This window comes from Heterodontus francisci, chromosome 8 (genome assembly GCF_036365525.1).
Source record: "Heterodontus francisci isolate sHetFra1 chromosome 8, sHetFra1.hap1, whole genome shotgun sequence".
Taxonomy (NCBI): Eukaryota; Metazoa; Chordata; class Chondrichthyes; order Heterodontiformes; family Heterodontidae; genus Heterodontus; species Heterodontus francisci.
The window spans coordinates 120,105,254-120,121,906 of record NC_090378.1 but is presented as its reverse complement, the minus strand read 5'-3'; the positions used below and the strand labels follow the sequence as shown (position 1 = coordinate 120,121,906).

The following is a 16,653-nucleotide window of genomic DNA, read 5'->3' as shown; positions in this document are numbered from 1 at the left end:
AATGTTCATTTACCTCATTGCTGTTTGTGGGATCTTGCTGTGCACAAATTGTCTGCCACATTTCCTACATTCCAACAGTGACTGCTCTTTAAACAAGTCCTTCATTGTCTGTAAATGACTTTGGGAGGTCCTGAGGTGTGAAATACTCGATATAAATACAAGTCTTTCTTCTCTTTTTATTAACCGGGAGCTCCCACAATACCCCAGTTAATTAAAGCTGAACCCAGCAGAAAATCCACAGAAAACTGACTAATGTTTGTCTGATTTGTCTGTGTGTTTATTAGACATGTCCGAGCAGATAGCAAGAGTTTCAGCAGCAACAAAGGTGTTACTCTAGTGCCCCTCCCACTTTCCCCATCGACTTACATAATACTTACGGGGAAAGGGCTCAGCACCTGCCATCGACTGGTTAAATGTCACCCCTCTAGACTACAGGTCTCCCACAATCTGCTCTCCATCTCTCTCCTGAAGGCACTATCTCTGGCTGGGGCACAGCTCCACCCTCCCCAAGTGGCCTCATTCCTCCAAGTGTGAGCCGGGAGGTTGAGAATGGCAGGCTATTCGACTGTGAGGTGTTAGTGTTGCCTCAGTGGGTAACACTCTCACCTCTGAGTCAGAATGTCGTGGCTTCAGGTCCCACTCCAGAGACTGGAGCACATAATCCAGGCTGACACTGCAGTGCAGTATTGAGGGAGTGCTGCATTGTCAGAGGTGCTGTCTTTCAGTTGAGACAAACTGACGTCTGCCCTCTCAGTTGAATGTAAAGGATCCCACTGCGCTATTAGAAGAGCAGGGGAGTTCTCCTCGGTGTTCTGGACAATGTTTATCACTCAACCAACAGCACTGAAAATCAGATTATCTGCTCATTATCACTCAGCTGTCTGGGATCTTGCTGTGCACAATTGGCCATAAAACACTTTGGGACATCCTGAGGTGGTGACAGGCACTATAGAAATGCAAGTCTTTCTTTGAGTTTGGAGGCTCCTGATCCTGACCCTCGCGCACACTCTCACCTTCCAGGGGTCATGGGATCATTTGGAGCAGTGACCCTGCCTGACCCCAGTACACTGAGACTGATTATAACCTCACCCTTGACCTCACCCCAGTGTTGGACAAGAAGGTTTTAAATGAAATCGAAAACCTTCCACACCGACACCCAACATGAATCCTTTCTGACATGTGTTGATACAAGTCTGCTCCAGTGTTCTCGGAGAAAGTTCTCCGGATGTGTGTGTGATCTGAGATTTGTTAACACTGAGCCTGTTTCCTCCAGATAGACTGATCTACAGTTCGAGCTTCCTGTCAGGTTAACAGTGTCTTAAAGGGACACTGAGTCTTTAAACACTCTTACTATTAACCATTTCAGTGCTGAATTGGTGACAAACCTTCATTCGAGACGTTTAAACAGAGAAACATAGAAAGATTTACAATGCAGATGAGGCCATTCGGCCCATGGTTTCCATGCCAGCTGAAAATGAGTTAACAAACCTAATTCCACTTTCCAGCTCTTATTCCCATATCCCTGTAGGTTTCGGCACCTCAAGTGCATATCCAAGTGTTTTTTCAATGTGATGAGAGTTTCTGCCTCTACCACCCTTTCAGGCAGTGAATTCCAGACCCCCAACACCCTCTGGGTGAAAAAATTACTCCTCAATTCACCTCTCATCCTTCCACCAATTAATTTAAATCTATGCCGCTGGGTTATTGACCTCTCTGCTGCGGGAAGTAGGTCCTTCCTATCCACTCTATCTAGGCCCCTCATAATTTTATACACCTCAATTAAATCTCCCCTCAGTCTCCTCTGTTCCAGAGATAACAATCCCAGCCGATCCTATCTTTCCTCATAGGTAAAATTCTCCATTCCTGGTAACATCCTCGTAAATCTCCTCTGTACCCCCTCTTGTTTGATCACATCCTTCCTGTAATGTGGTGACCAGAACTGTACACAGTTTTCTAGCTGTGGTCTAACTAGTGTTTTCTACAGTTCTGGCATAACCTCCTTAACCTTATACTCCAGGCCTCAGCGAATAAGGGCAAGCATCCCGTAAGCCTTCTTAACCACCTTATCTAGCTGTCCTGCTACCTTCAGGGATCTGTGGACATGAACTCCAAGGTCCCTCAGTTCCTCTACACTTCTCAGTATCATCCCATTTATTGGATATTCCTTTGCCTCGTTTGTCCTCCCCAAATGCATTACCTCACATTTCTCTGGACTGAATTCCATTTGCTATTTTTCTGCCCACCTGACCAGTCCATTGATATCTTCCTGCAGTCTGCAGCCTTGTTCCTCATTATCAACCGCAAGGCCTATTTTTGTATCATCTACAAACTTCTTAATACCCCTTCCATTTAAATCTAAATCATTGAAAGACACTATAATCAGCAGTGGACCCAGTACTGAGCCCTGCAGAACCCCACTGAAAACAGCTTTCCACTCACAAAAACACCCACCGACAATAAAACTTTGCTTCCTGTCACTGACTCAATTTTTGATCCAATTTCCCACTTTTCCTTGGATCCCATGGGCTTTTAATTTTCTGACCAGTCTGCCATGTGGGATCTTATCAAAGGCCTTGCTAAAATCCATGTAGACTCTTTCAAACATGACGCCCACTTTGACACTCCTTGTAACCTCCTCATGAAATGTAATCGTTAGTCAGACACAAACTTCCCTTAACAAATCCATGCTGACTGTCCTGAATTAATCCCGTGTTTCTCTAAATGATGGTTTTTACTGTCTCTCAGAACTTTTTCCAATAATTTTCCCACTGCCGAGGTTATGCTGACTGATCTGTAATTACTTGGTCCATCCATTCTTTCCTTTTTAAACAACAGTACAACATTAGCAGTCCTCCAGTCCTCAGGCACCATGCCTTTAACCAGAGAGAATTGGAAAATGAGGATCAGAGCCTCCGCTATTTCTCCCATTGCTTCCTTTGCAGCCTGGGATACATTTCACCTGGGCCTGGTGATTTATCCATTTTCAAGGATGTGAAACACCTTAATATTTCCTCCCTCACTAAGTTTATCCCATCCAAGATTTCACACTCCTCCTCCTTCACGACAATGTCTGCTTTGTCACTCTCTGTGAAAAAAGGCACAAAGTATTCATTCAGAAACATGTCCACATCCTCCGCCTCCACACACAGGTTAGGTTTTTGGACTCCAATTTACCCCGCTCTTTTCTTAGTGACTCTCCGGCTCTTTATGTATTTATTAAACATCTTTGGGTTTTCCTTGATTTTACTAGCTAATATTTTTTCATGTCCTCTCTTTGTTTCCCTAATTTCCTTTTCAATTTCACCCCTGAACTCTCTACACTTCTCCAGGTTTTCTGCAGTATCAAGATCTCAGTATCCGATATAAGTTTCCCTTTTGTACCTTATCCTACTGTGTATGCTCTTTGCCATCTGCGGTAAATGGAGATTTGGGAGTCTCACCCTTTTTCTTTGTGGGAACATGTTTGTTCTGAGCCCTCACTATCTCCTCCTTGAATGCCTCCCACTGCTCTGACACTGATTTACCTTCAAGTAGCTGTTTCCAGTCTAATTCTGACAAATCACATCTCAGCTTAGTAAAATTGGCCTTTCCCCAGTTTAAAACATTTACTCTTGGTCCATCTTTATCCTTTTCTATAACTGCTCTAAATCTAACTGAATTATAATCACTGCCACTAAAACACTCTCACATTGATCCCCTTCCACCTGCCCAGATTCATTCCTGAAAACTAAGTCCAGAACTGTATCTTCTCTTGTTGGTCTTTCCACTGATGAGAAAAGTTCTCCCGAATGTATTTTAGGAATTCTGCGCCCTCTGTACCTTTTATACTGAATTTATCCCAGTTAATATTTGGAAAGTTGAAATCCCCTCCTATTACTGGCCTGTTGTTTCTGCACTTTTCAGTAATTTGCCGACACATTTGCTCTTCTCTCTCCCTCTGACTGTTTGAGGGTCTATAGCAGGAGTCTGGAACCTGCGGCTCCGGAGCCACATGTGACTCTTTAACAGCTCATTTACAGCTGCCAACCTTTTCCAGTTGGATCACATTAACATGAAAAAGGCCGAAAAAATTCAGTCAAGGAAAGTAAACTGTGTTTTTATTGTGGGGATAAAAGGCTAATCATTATGTTGTACTTTATAGTTTCAAATGATTATTTAAATGAAAAGCATCATCATTGTCTAAATGAACTTGTTTGAGTGGTACAGCTTCCATTGGAGGAACAGCTTTTATGTTTGTGACCATTATTGTTTCTAATATCACTGAGATGATAAATTATTCTGCTATTAGAAACTTCTTTTTTATTACGAGAATCAATAGCTGAAAAAATTGTCTTAATTCTGCACATCTGAATTTAAATTTTTTTTTAAAATTTTGACTTTACTGACAAAATTATACAAAAACAAGTCAAAAAAATGCAATAATTCAGAGTGAAACCTATTCTGATTTTGACTTTTTTTCTATTGATACATAAATTCAATACATGTATTTTATTTATTATATATACAAAGTGTGCATTCTACCAGAGACACTTGGCAATTTAGAAGGTATTTGGTTTAGAAATGCTGAATTTTGGTCTTGACACTGCCAGTAGTTTTTATTTTAGGTAATATTTTTGAAAACAGTCTCTTCAGGTAATAAAGGTTACCGACCCCTGGTCTATATATAGTGCAGCAATGTGATTGCCCCTTTTTTGTTCCTACGTTCATTCAGATGTCCTCATTCGATGATCCTGCTTGAATATCATCCCTCCTCACAGCTGCGATTTTTTCTTTTGACTAATATTGTGAAACCCTTCTCCTTTTTTCTCTCCCTCTCTATCCCGTTGGGAAACTCAGTATCAGGAATATTGAGCTGCCATTCCTGCCCTTCTTTCAGACTCATTTCAGTAATAACTGTCATCAAGGCAGCATTTGAGTCTGGAATCAAGGAGCCCGAGCAAAACTAGAGTCAGTGTGAATCAGGGGGAAATCTCTCGACTGTTTGGAGTCATACCTAGCACAAAGGAAGATAGCTGTGGTTGTTGGAGGTCAATCATCTCAGCTCCAGGACGTCACTGCAGGAGTTCCTCAGCATAGTGTCCTAGGCCCAACCATCTTCAGTTGCTTCATCAATGACCTTCCCTCCACCATAAGGTCAGAAGAGCGGATGTTCGCTGATGATTGCACAACCTTCAGCACCATTCGCGAATCCACAGAAACGGAAACAGACTATCTAGAAATGCAGCAAAACCTGGACACTGTCCACGCTTGGGCTGATAAGTAACAAGTAACATTCGCGTCACACAAGTGAAAGGCAATGACTATCTCAAATAAGAAAGAATCTAACCATCTCCCCTTGACATTCAATGGCATTACGATCGCTGAATCCCCCACTATCAACATCCTGAGGGTTACCATTGACCAGAACCTGAACTGCAGTAGCCCTGTAAATACTGTGGCTACAAGAGCAGGTCAAAGGCTGGCCACCTAGGAGGAAAGGCCAGCAGTTGCATGGGAACACCACCACCTGCAAGTTCTCCTCCAAGCCACACACCATCCTGACTTGGAACTATATCGCCGTTCCTTCACTGTCACTGGGTCAAAATCCTGGAACTCCCTGCCTAACAGCACTGTGGGTGTACCTACCCCACATGGACTGCAGCAGTTCAAGAAGGCAGCTCACCACCACCTTCTCAAGGGCTATTAGTGATGGGCAATAAATGCTGGCCTGGCCAGCGACGCCCACATCCCATGAATGAATAAAAAAAACTACCATATCATACTTCCAAGAGCAGTCGAACACAATTTAACCAGTTGAACATCAAACCATCCACTGTCTTTGTATTTTAGACTAAACCTAGCAAGCGAGGCAAATTAAGAAGTGATGGTGCTCATTTCTAACGATTCAACACCAGCCGTAGTTCATTAACTCAGCTGTCTGTTATCTGATGTGACATATCCAAACACAGAAACACCCACAGAAACATACACATAAATATACACATAGAACACACAAATATACACAGAGAATACACAAATGTACAGACAGAACACACAAATAAATACATAAAACACACAAATATATACAGAGGACACACAAATATACCGACAAAAGACACAAATATATACATAAAACACACAAATATATACAGAGAGCAAAAAATATACAAATAGAACACAGAAATACACAAACATGCAGTGATTAACAGTTTTTCTCTTCTCTTTCAGGCCGAGAGAAGTCTCAACCCACACTGACCCTGATGCCCCCCTCGCCGGAGGAGGTCAAGGCCAAGGGCACTGCCACCCTGGTGTGCCTTGCCGATCACTTCTATCCCGATGAAGTGGGGGTGGAGTGGAAGAAGGACGGTGCAGCCATTTCGGCCGGAGTTCAGACCAGCAATTACCTGCGAGCTTCGGACAGCACCTACAGTGTCAGCAGCCTGCTGACCCTCTCTGGCTCTGACTGGGAGTCCAACGCCCGCTTCTCCTGTGCCCTCACCCACGAGACCCTGTCCTCTCCCCTCAGTAAGAGTGTGAGCAGATCAGAATGTGTGTAGAATGTTAGAGACAGTCCGCAGAGGAGACACAACTTTAAATATAACAGGGGTGAGCTGGGAGGATAAAGGTCATTGTCAGCACGGAATTTCAACTCTCTTCCTTCTCGTGACTGGGTCTGAGACACCTCTGAGGATCAGGGGTTAAGGCACTAAATTGGGACAGTGTAGAGGGGGCTTTACTCTGTATCTAACCCGTACTGTACCTGCCCTGGGAGTGTTTGATTGGACAATGTAGACTCGTGATGCCAAGTAAAACCTCTCTAAGATGCTGAAGACTGTCAGCTGAGCTAAAATAATGTGAACCTCAGAAGTCGCTGCTTCAGTAAACCAGACCTCCTTCCTGCTCACCCTGCAGTTACAATTTAAAGTTTAGTCTCTGTTTAAAGCGACAGGATTCTCATGTTATTGAGAAAGTCTCCACAACTGTTTTAATAAACCTTCATTCTCCCTGTGAATTTCTCCAGCTTCCTCTCACTGAGCTGTTTATTCAAGTCTTTTTACTGTAAATGTAAATCTGTAAAAGGTAATAAACATTAAGAATATTCAGTAAATGTCTCGGGAGTACTTTGGAAATGTCCCACATTCCTGTCAGTTGATTGGCTGTATTTCAGCAAGTGATTCTAATGATTGGCTGGTTGAACTCTCAATCAATAGCACATTAGCATAAGATTTGATTACAAACATAAATACAAACATATGAATTAGGAGCAGGAGTAGGCCACTCGGCCCCTCGAACCTGCTCCACCATTCAATAAGATCATGGCTGATCTGATTGTAATCTCAACACCACATTCCCTCCTACCCATGATAACCTTTCACCCCCTTGCTTATCAAGAATCTATCCACCTCTGCCTTAAAAATATTTATAGACTCTGCTTCCATCGCCTTTTGAGAAAGAGAGTTCCAAAGAGTCACGACCCTTGGAAATAAAAGAATTCTCAACTCTGTATTAAATGGGTGACACCTTATTTTTAAATAGTGACCCCAAGTTCTAGTTTCTTCAACAAGAAGAAACAACCTTTCCACATCCACCCTGTCAAAACCCCTCAGGAATCTTATATGTCTCCATCAAGTCACCTCTTACTCTTCTAAACTCCAGTGGATATAAACCTAACCTGTCCAACCTTTCCTCAGAGGAAAACCTGCACATTCCAAGTATTAGTCTAATAAACCTTCTCTGAACTGATTCCAACACATTTACATCCTGTAGGTGTGTGTTTCGGAGTGTGTGTGGGTTACCCAATACTGTCTGTAGGTGTGTGTGTCTGCGTGTGTGTGGGTTACCCTGTACTGTCTGTAGGTGTGTGTGTCTGAGTGTGTGTGGGTTACCCTGTACTGTCTGTAGGTGTGTGTGTCTGAGTATGTGTGGGTTACCCAGTACTGTATGTTGCTGTGTGTGTCTGAGTGTGTGTGGGTTACACAGTACTGTCTGTAGGTGTGTGTGTCTGTGTGTGTGTGGGTTACCCTGTACTGTCTGTCGGTGTGTGTGTCTGAGTGTGTGTGGGTTACACAGTACTGTCTGTAGGTGTGTGTGTCTGTGTGTGTGTGGGTTACCCTGTACTGTCTGTAGGTGTGTGTGTCTGAGTGTGTGTGGGTTACCCTGTACTGTCTGTAGGTGTGTGTGTCTGAGTGTTTGTGGGTTACCCTGTATTGTCTGGAGGTGTGTGTGTCTGAGTGTGTGTGGGTTACCCAGTACTGTATGTCGGTGTGTGTGTCTGAGTGTGTGTGGGTTACACAGTACTGTCTGTAGGTGTGTGTGTCTGTGTGTGTGTGGGTTACCCTGTACTGTCTGTAGGTGTGTGTGTCTGAGTGTGTGTGGGTTACCCTGTACTGTCTGTAGGTGTGTGTGTCTGAGTGTGTGTGGGTTACCCTGTATTGTCTGGAGGTGTGTGTGTCTGAGTGTGTGTGGGTTACCCAGGACTGTATGTCAGTGTGTGTGTCTGAGTGTGTGTGGGTTACCCAGTACTGTCTGTAGGTATGTGTGTCTGAGTGTGTGTGGGTTACCCTGTACTGTCTGTAGGTGTGTGTATCTGAGTGTGTGTGGGTTACCCTGTACTGTCTGTAGATGTGTGTGTCTGAGTGTGTGTGGGTCACCCAGTACTGTCTGTAGGTGTGTGTGTCTGAGTGTGTGTGGGTTACCCTATACTGTCTGTAAGTGTGCGTGTCTGAGTGTGTGTGGGTTACCCTGTCCTGTCTGTAGGTGTGTGTGTCTGAGTGTGTGTGGGTTACCCTGTCCTGTCTGTAGGTTTGTGTCTCTGAGTGTGTGTGGGTTACCCAGTACTGTCTGTAGGTGTGTGATTCTGAGTGTGGGTGTGTTATAGAATCATAGAGTTATACAGCACAGAACCAGGCCCTTCAGCCCATCGTGTCTTTGCCAACCATCAAGCACCGATTTATTCTAATCACATTTTCTGGCACTTGGCCCGTAGCCTTGTATGCTATGGCATTTCAAGTGCTCATCTAAATACATCTTAAATGTTGTGAGGGTTCCTGCCTCTACCAAGTCTTCAGGCAGTGCGTTCCAGATTCGCACCACCCTCTGGGTGAAAATTCTTTTCCTCTAAGCCTCCTGCCTCTTAGCTTCAATCTATGCACACTGGTTATTGACCCCTCCACTAAGGCAAAAGGTTTCTTCCTATCTATCCTATCAATGCACCTCATAATTTTATATACCTCAATCAGGTCATCCATCAGCCTTCTCTGCTCGAAGGAAAAGAACCCTAGCCTATCCAGTCTCTCTTCATAGCTATCCAGTACTCTCAGTAGGTGTGTACGTCTAAGTATGTGTGTATTACACAGTGCAGTCATTTGGTGGGTTCCTCTGAGTATGGGTCTGTTACCCAGTACTGTCTGTAGGTGTGTGTCTCTGACTGTGTGTCTTACCCAGTACTGTCTGCAGGTGTGTGTCTCTGAGTGTGGGTGTGTTACCCAGTACTGTCTGTAGGTTTGTGTCTCTGAGTGAAGGTGTGTTACCCAGTACTGTCTGTAGGTGCGTGTCTCTGAGTATGTGTCTTACCCAGTACTGTCTGCAGGTGTGTGTCTCTGAGTGTGGGTGTGTTACCCAGTACTGTCTGTAGGTGCGTGTCTCTGAGTATGTGTCTTACCCAGTACTGTCTGCAGGTGTGTGTCTCTGAGTGTGGGTGTGTTAAACAGTACTGTCTGCAGGTGTGTGTCTCTGAGTATGGGTCTGTTACCCAGTACTGTCTGTAGGTGTGTGTCTCTGAGTTTGAGTGTGTTACCCAGTACTGTCTGTAGGTGTGTGTCTCTGAGTTTGAGTGTGTTACCCAGTACTGTCTGCAGGTGTGTATCTCTGATTGTGGGTGAGTTACCCAGTTCTGTCGGTAGGTGTGTATCTCTGAGTGTGGGTGTGCTACCCAGTTCTGTCTGGAGGTGTGTATCTCTGAGTGTGGGTGTGTTACCCAGTACTGTCTGTAGGTGTGTGTCTCTGAGTTTGAGTGTGTTACCCAGTACTGTCTGTAGGTGTGTGTCTCTGAGTGTGAGTGTGTTACCCTGTACTGTCTGTAGGTGTGTGTCTCTGAGTGTGAGTGTGTTACCCAGTACTGTCTGTAGGTGTGTGTCTCTGAGTGTGAGTGTGTTACCCAGTACTGTCTGTAGGTGTGTGTCTCTGAGTTTGAGTGTGTTACCCAGTACTGTCTGTAGGTGTGTGTCTCTGAGTGTGAGTGTGTTACCCAGCACTGTCTGTAGGTGTGTGTCTCTGAGTTTGAGTGTGTTACCCAGTACTGTCTGTAGGTGTGTGTCTCTGAGTTTGAGTCTGTTACCCAGTACTGTCTGTAGGTGTGTGTCTCTGAGTTTGAGTGTGTTACCCAGTACTGTCTGTAGGTGTGTGTCTCTGAGTTTGAGTGTGTTACCCAGTACTGTCTGTAGGTGTGTATCTCTGAGTTTGAGTGTGTTACCCAGTACTGTCTGTAGGTGTGTATCTCTGAGTTTGAGTGTGTTACCCAGTACTGTCTGTAGGTGTGTGTCTCTGAGTTTGAGTGTGTTACCCAGTACTGTCTGTAGGTGTGTGTCTCTGAGTTTGAGTGTGTTACCCAGTACTGTCTGTAGGTGTGTATCTCTGAGTTTGAGTGTGTTACCCAGTACTGCCTGTAGGTGTGTATCTCTGAGTTTGAGTGTGTTACCCAGTACTGTCTGTAGGTGTGTGTCTCTGAGTTTGAGTATGTTACCCAGTACTGTCTGTAGGTGTGTGTCTCTGAGTTTGAGTGTGTTACCCAGTACTGTCTGTAGGTGTGTATCTCTGAGTTTGAGTGTGTTACCCAGTACTGTCTGTAGCTGTGTGTCTCTGAGTTTGAGTGTGTTACCCAGTACTGTCTGTAGGTGTGTGTCTCTGAGTTTGAGTGTGTTACCCAGTACTGTCTGTAGGTGTGTATCTCTGAGTTTGAGTGTGTTACCCAGTACTGTCTGTAGGTGTGTGTCTCTGAGTTTGAGTATGTTACCCAGTACTGTCTGTAGGTGTGTGTCTCTGAGTTTGAGTGTGTTACCCAGTACTGTCTGTAGGTGTGTGTCTCTGAGTTTGAGTGTGTTACCCAGTACTGTCTGTAGGTGGGTGTCTCTGATTTTGAGTGTGTTACCCAATACTGTCTGTAGGTGTGTGTCTCTGAGTTTGAGTGTGTTACCCAGTACTGTCTGTAGGTGTGTGTCTCTGAGTTTGAGTGTGTTACCCAGTACTGTCTGTAGGTGTGTGTCTCTGAGTTTGAGTGTGTTACCCAGTACTGTCTGTAGGTGTGTGTCTCTGAGTTTGAGTGTGTTACCCAGTACTGTCCGTAGGTGTGTGTCTCTGAGATTGAGTGTGTTACCCAGTACTGTCTGTAGGTGTGTGTCTCTGAGATTGAGTGTGTTACCCAGTACTGTCTGTAGGTGTGTGTCTCTGAGTTTGAGTGTGTTACCCAGTACTGTCTGTAGGTGTGTGTCTCTGAGTTTGGGTGTGTTACCAAGTCCTGTCTGTAGGTGTGTGTCTCTGAGTGTGAGTGTGTTACCCAGTACTGTCTGTAGGTGTGTGTCTCTGAGTTTGAGTGTGTTACCCAGTACTGTCTGTAGGTGTGGCTGCTACGTTTTGAAGATGCAATGGCACGTTTCACTATCACAGACGTCACAAGGAAAAAGGCCTCACTTTGACACTTGGAGGTGAAGAATTAGAATATGGTTCTCCAGCATACGGCCCATGGGCCAGACTTCAGCCCTGCAAAGCACTTCGGTGGGCAGCTCTATTTTTGTGAGGATCCCCGACCCACACAACGTGGCTGTGCCCAGCGGGAGAGTGTCATTCACATCCTGTCTCTGGAATCCACATTGATGGAGAATGAACAGATGGGGAATGGGCAGCAGAGACAGGGGAGCCGGGATTGGAGAGCGGGGAGTGGAAAGCGTGGAGTGGAGCGTGGAGTGGGGATTGGAGAACGGACAGTGGGGAGTGGAGAGCGTGGAGTGGGGAGTGGAGTGTGGGTAGTGGGGAGAGGAGAGTGGGCAGTGGAGAGTGGGCAGTGGAGAGTGGGAAGTGGAGGGTGGGGAGCAGGGATCAGGGACTGGGGAGCAGGCAGTGAGGAGGAGGGAGTGAGAGACAAACAGAGAAAGAGAGCAGGGAGTAAGAGAAAGAAGGGGCAGCGAGAGAGGGAGAGAGAGAGACAGAGAGAGGGGATAGTGGGACAGACAGAGGGAGACTGATAGAGAGAGTGGGGAGACAGAGGTAGGGGAGAGGGTGGGACTGAGAGGGGGAGAGAGAGATGGAGGGGGGAAAGAGAGACAGAGAGATACAGAGAGCAAGAGGAGAGAGGAAGAAAGATCAATATCTCTCTGACACATGGACATCATTCTGGAATACACTGCATCGCTACGTCAAGTGTGTGGGCAGAGATTGAGTATTAATGCAAGCAAAAACAATGTCAGGTAGGTCACTAAATCAATGTTCAACATAGTAATGAGAAAGTAAGTCAATAAATTACTTCTCATTTAAAGCTTCTTCATAAAAATGCACATTTGTTATAGTTTTCATACAAGGATACATTTTTAATGCCTTTATCATCCGAAATGTTCTCACTGGCCCCCTACTGGAGGGTAAAAATTGTAATCTGGCCCCTGACACGAAAAGGTTGGACATCCCTGCTATCAAATCACGAAACTGGAAAGACGTGATCGAGAAATGTCTACAGATTAATTCTGACACACTACAAGATCTTCACACCAATGTTCGAAATGAGCTCACTGTTACAACGACATCTGATCTCATATTACACAACAACTGTATGGTCATTCCACACTCATTAAGAGAATGTGTTGTTAATAAAGGACACCAGGGAATAGTCAATAGCAAACAACTCCTTAGGCAAATGGTTTGGCTTCCAGGAATGAACTGCATGGTAGAGATAAAATCAATCAGTGTTTACCATGTCAACTACCCACAATGTCAAATCTTCATGATCCTCTCGTGATGTCTGAACTACCTCCAGGACCAGGGATTGTGTCAGTGTTGATTTCACAGATTTACCCACAGGTGAACACCTGCTTGTTGTCACTGACGACTACAGCAGATTCCCAATCGTGGAATTAGTTAAGTCAACTCCAACAAAAGCAGTGATTCCAAAGCTTGACCAGATCTTTACCTTGTTTGGAATCCCTCAAACAGTAAGAAGTGACAATGAACCCCCATTCAACAGCAATGAGTTCAGTAAATTCACAAACTACCTAGTGTTCACTCATAGGGAAATCACACCCCATTGGCCAAGAGCTAATGAAGAAGTCGAGACATTTATGTGAACCTTGAAAATAGTGATACGTACAGCTACAGCTGTGAACAAGTCATGGGAGCAAGATTTATATCACTTTCATCATAATTACAGAGTGACTCCAAACTCAACAACTGGAAAACCTCCAGTCACTCTCATCTTTACACATCCTCTGTGCACACGTCTTCCTCAATTACCCTACGGAGATAATGATCAACATATACACCAACACGATCGAGATCAGAAGGATAGATTGAAGGTAAATGCAGAACGAAACATGAAACTTCGAGCTACACCATTAAAGCCAGGAGATAAAGTACTTGTGAAACGTGATGGTCATGTTGGAAAACAAACAACCCCTTATAACATCCAACCATTTGTTGTGACCAACACAAAAGGATCAATGATCACTGCTGAGCACGATTCACAAATTATCACAAGAAACGTGTCATTCTTCAAACACTGAAAACACCTCTCGTAAACATTGAATCCAATTTCAGCATCGACACCTCCGATGAAGAACATGAGTTAAATGAGACTTCACCTGATGTCAGACAATATCCTACTTGTGAGAGAAAATGCCCATCATACATCGGTGACTAAATAACGAAGTGAACTATTTATGTGTAAGTTTATACTTTACATTTTTGGAAACAAACCATTGACACATACAACATCTCTCACTTACTGAGAAGGGGAGGAATGTCGTGTTGCAGTGTTTTGAAATTGCATTGTACATTTTGTTAACTTGAAGCCACTGTAGAACACACAGGCTAGCAAAGGGAAAGTGGAAATAAAACAGAATAAAGAAGAAGCCTTTGTGTTTAACAGCCTGCAGTCTCAGTCTCACATATCTCATCCTAAACTCGGCTAAACCTCACTAAGTCCTGAGGACATCACTCTCCATTGGGCTGGAGTGGGCTGTGAGTGATTGGGCAGTGGAGAGGATCGTCACCCTCTTGGCATCGTGAGGGCAGAAGAACAGGGGGCGAGGCTGCCACGGACAATTGGGTGGCCATGTGACCAGCGGGAAGGCAGCCAGGCCTCTGGCTTTGCTGGACCATTATGTAAATCAAGTGCTCTGTGTTCTCCCACTCTGCAGTATGAGCACTCAAACAGCGGCCACAGGAATGGCTGCCGTGGTGAGTTTAAATTGGACTCACACTTGAGCTGCCCCCAAAACCCCCGTTCCTGCATTAATTAACTGGTCACCACTGTGAAACCCGGAACTCATTTCTGTTTCCCCCCCAGGGACGGGTTTGGGACCCGGAAACAGTCCCGACGTCCATTTCCTGCCCCCGATATGAAATTCCAGCCCTATCCACCTGATTGGAGAGATTTAAAGAGGGAAGTCTGGGGAAAATGGGCACAGAGTAATGAGGCAAAAATACATTCACACTTTGGAGAGGAAAGGGAGATTAGTGATGGGGTAGTTTACAAGGACACATTGGTTGAGTGTGGATTTTTTGAGGAGATGGTGATGATGATGATTTTGAGAGCGAGGGGGTCATTACCTGTGGAGAGCCCGAACCTCTGATACCTGAACTCTCCCAGTGAAGCTTTCCCTTGGCTACTTTATCTCTCTCATCATGGCTCCAAACTGTAATCTGAATAATTCCAACGGTTTTCCCTCTGTTTCCTTGTTTTCCTTATTATTCCAAACATATTCCCCTCTGAGTCAGGAATATTTACCTGATCGATGTTGTAATTTTTCTGTCACTACTTTCCATTAATGTCATCAGCTTTTACCATCGAATCCGAGAATCACACAACACTGAAGGAGGCCATTCAGCCCCTCGGGCCTGTTGTTGGAATCTGCTTTGATCTACATTTTTAAAATTCTTTCTTGGGATGTGGGTGCCGCTGGCCAGGCCAGCATTTATTGCCCATCCCTAATTGCCCGTGAGAAGGTGGTGGTGAGCTGCCTTCTTGAACTGCTGCAGTCCGTGTGGTGTAGGTGAACCCACAGAGCTGTTAGGAAGGGAGTTCCAGGATTTTGACCCAGTGACAGTGAAGGAACAGCGATATACTTCCAGGTCAGGATGGTGTGTGGATTGGAGGGGAAATTACAGGTGGTGCTGTTCCCATGTATTTGCTGCCCTTGTCCTTCTTGGTGGTAGAGGTCGTGGGTTTGGAAGGTTCTGTCTAAGGAGACTTGGTGCGTTGCTGCAGTGCATCTTGTTTATTTGGAAGGAAGCCTTTATACCCCAGGCCCCTTTTATTTTGCTGAGGGGGCCTTTATTCCTCAGGTCCCCTTTAAAATGCATTTTATAAAATAACTTTATTAAAAACAGATAAATAGAACAGAAATCTGATTAAAATGCCATTCTCAGCATTGATGATGCACTCCAGCCCCTGCGGTGACCACGGGTCGCAGAAGGCCTCGATCGAACCCGCGGACACCGCATGCTCCTTCTGCAGGGACACCCAGGCGAGAACATAACCTGGGAAGAGGAGCAGGCAATCAGGGCGGATGGACCCCCTGACGGTCCGCAGCCTGGACCTGTGAATTGCCACCTTGGCCAGGCCCAGGAGCAGACCGATGAGGAAATCCTTCCCCCGGCCACGCCCCTCCGCCCCGGGTGGCCAAAGATCAGGAGCGTGGGACTGAAGTGCAGCCAAAACTTGAGGAGCAGCCCCTTCAAATACTCAAAGAGGGGCAGCAACCTCGCACATTCCATATAAACATGGAACACAAACTTGTCCAGGCTGCAGAAATTACAGGCGGCCTGGGGGTCCGTGAACCTACTTAAAAGACTAGTGCATGGGACTGCCCTGTGCAGCACCCTCCACCCCAGGTCCCCAATGTAAATGGGGAAGACTCCTGCTTAGAGAGACCCCCACTGTGGTTTCCCCTCGCTGCCAGATGTCAACACGGACTGCCAGGCCGTGTCCGGCCCGCTGACGAGGGCAAGGAAGTAGAGAGTGTGCAGGAATAGCCTGTACAGGAAACACCTCCATGCCGATTGGAATGGCACAGAGGGCATTTCCAAGAAGCGGCTTGGTTTGTGCGCGACCGGCTCCCGAGGATGGTTTTGGGGCCTGGGTCCGATGAGCAGTTCCGCCGAATGGGGCTCAGTTCTGCTGGGAACGCTTCGCTCTCCCGTGTCCCCTCGCAACCTGCAATGAGGGGTGTCCCAGAGGCTTCAGCTATTCCTTCACCCATTGGTCCGTCGCCGGAGCTGGCCACCAGGACAGCCGAGGCGTTCTCCTCCGCCAACGAGGGAACGCGCTGACTGGAGGCGACCATGTTCCAGACTCTGAATAGATCCCGGTAAAAGACAGGCAACTCCCTCAGAGAGGCACAGCTAACGTTCTCCACTGGGAGCTGCGTGTTGTCTTGAAGGCAGTGCCCTTGGCAGCACACCCCATCTGGGAGG

General features: G+C 45.7%; 1 gene segment (V, D, J or C); it reads left to right on the top strand.

The window, feature by feature from the left end:
- Window positions 1–7,087, top strand: part of LOC137373113 (Ig kappa chain V region Mem5-like) — an 89,661-nt gene extending 82,574 nt beyond the window's left edge. The window contains 1 exon segment of the V gene segment in view: window positions 6,208–7,087. Within this exon segment, the coding sequence occupies window positions 6,208–6,536 (329 nt within the window).
- Window positions 7,088–16,653: the final 9,566 nt, after the last annotated feature.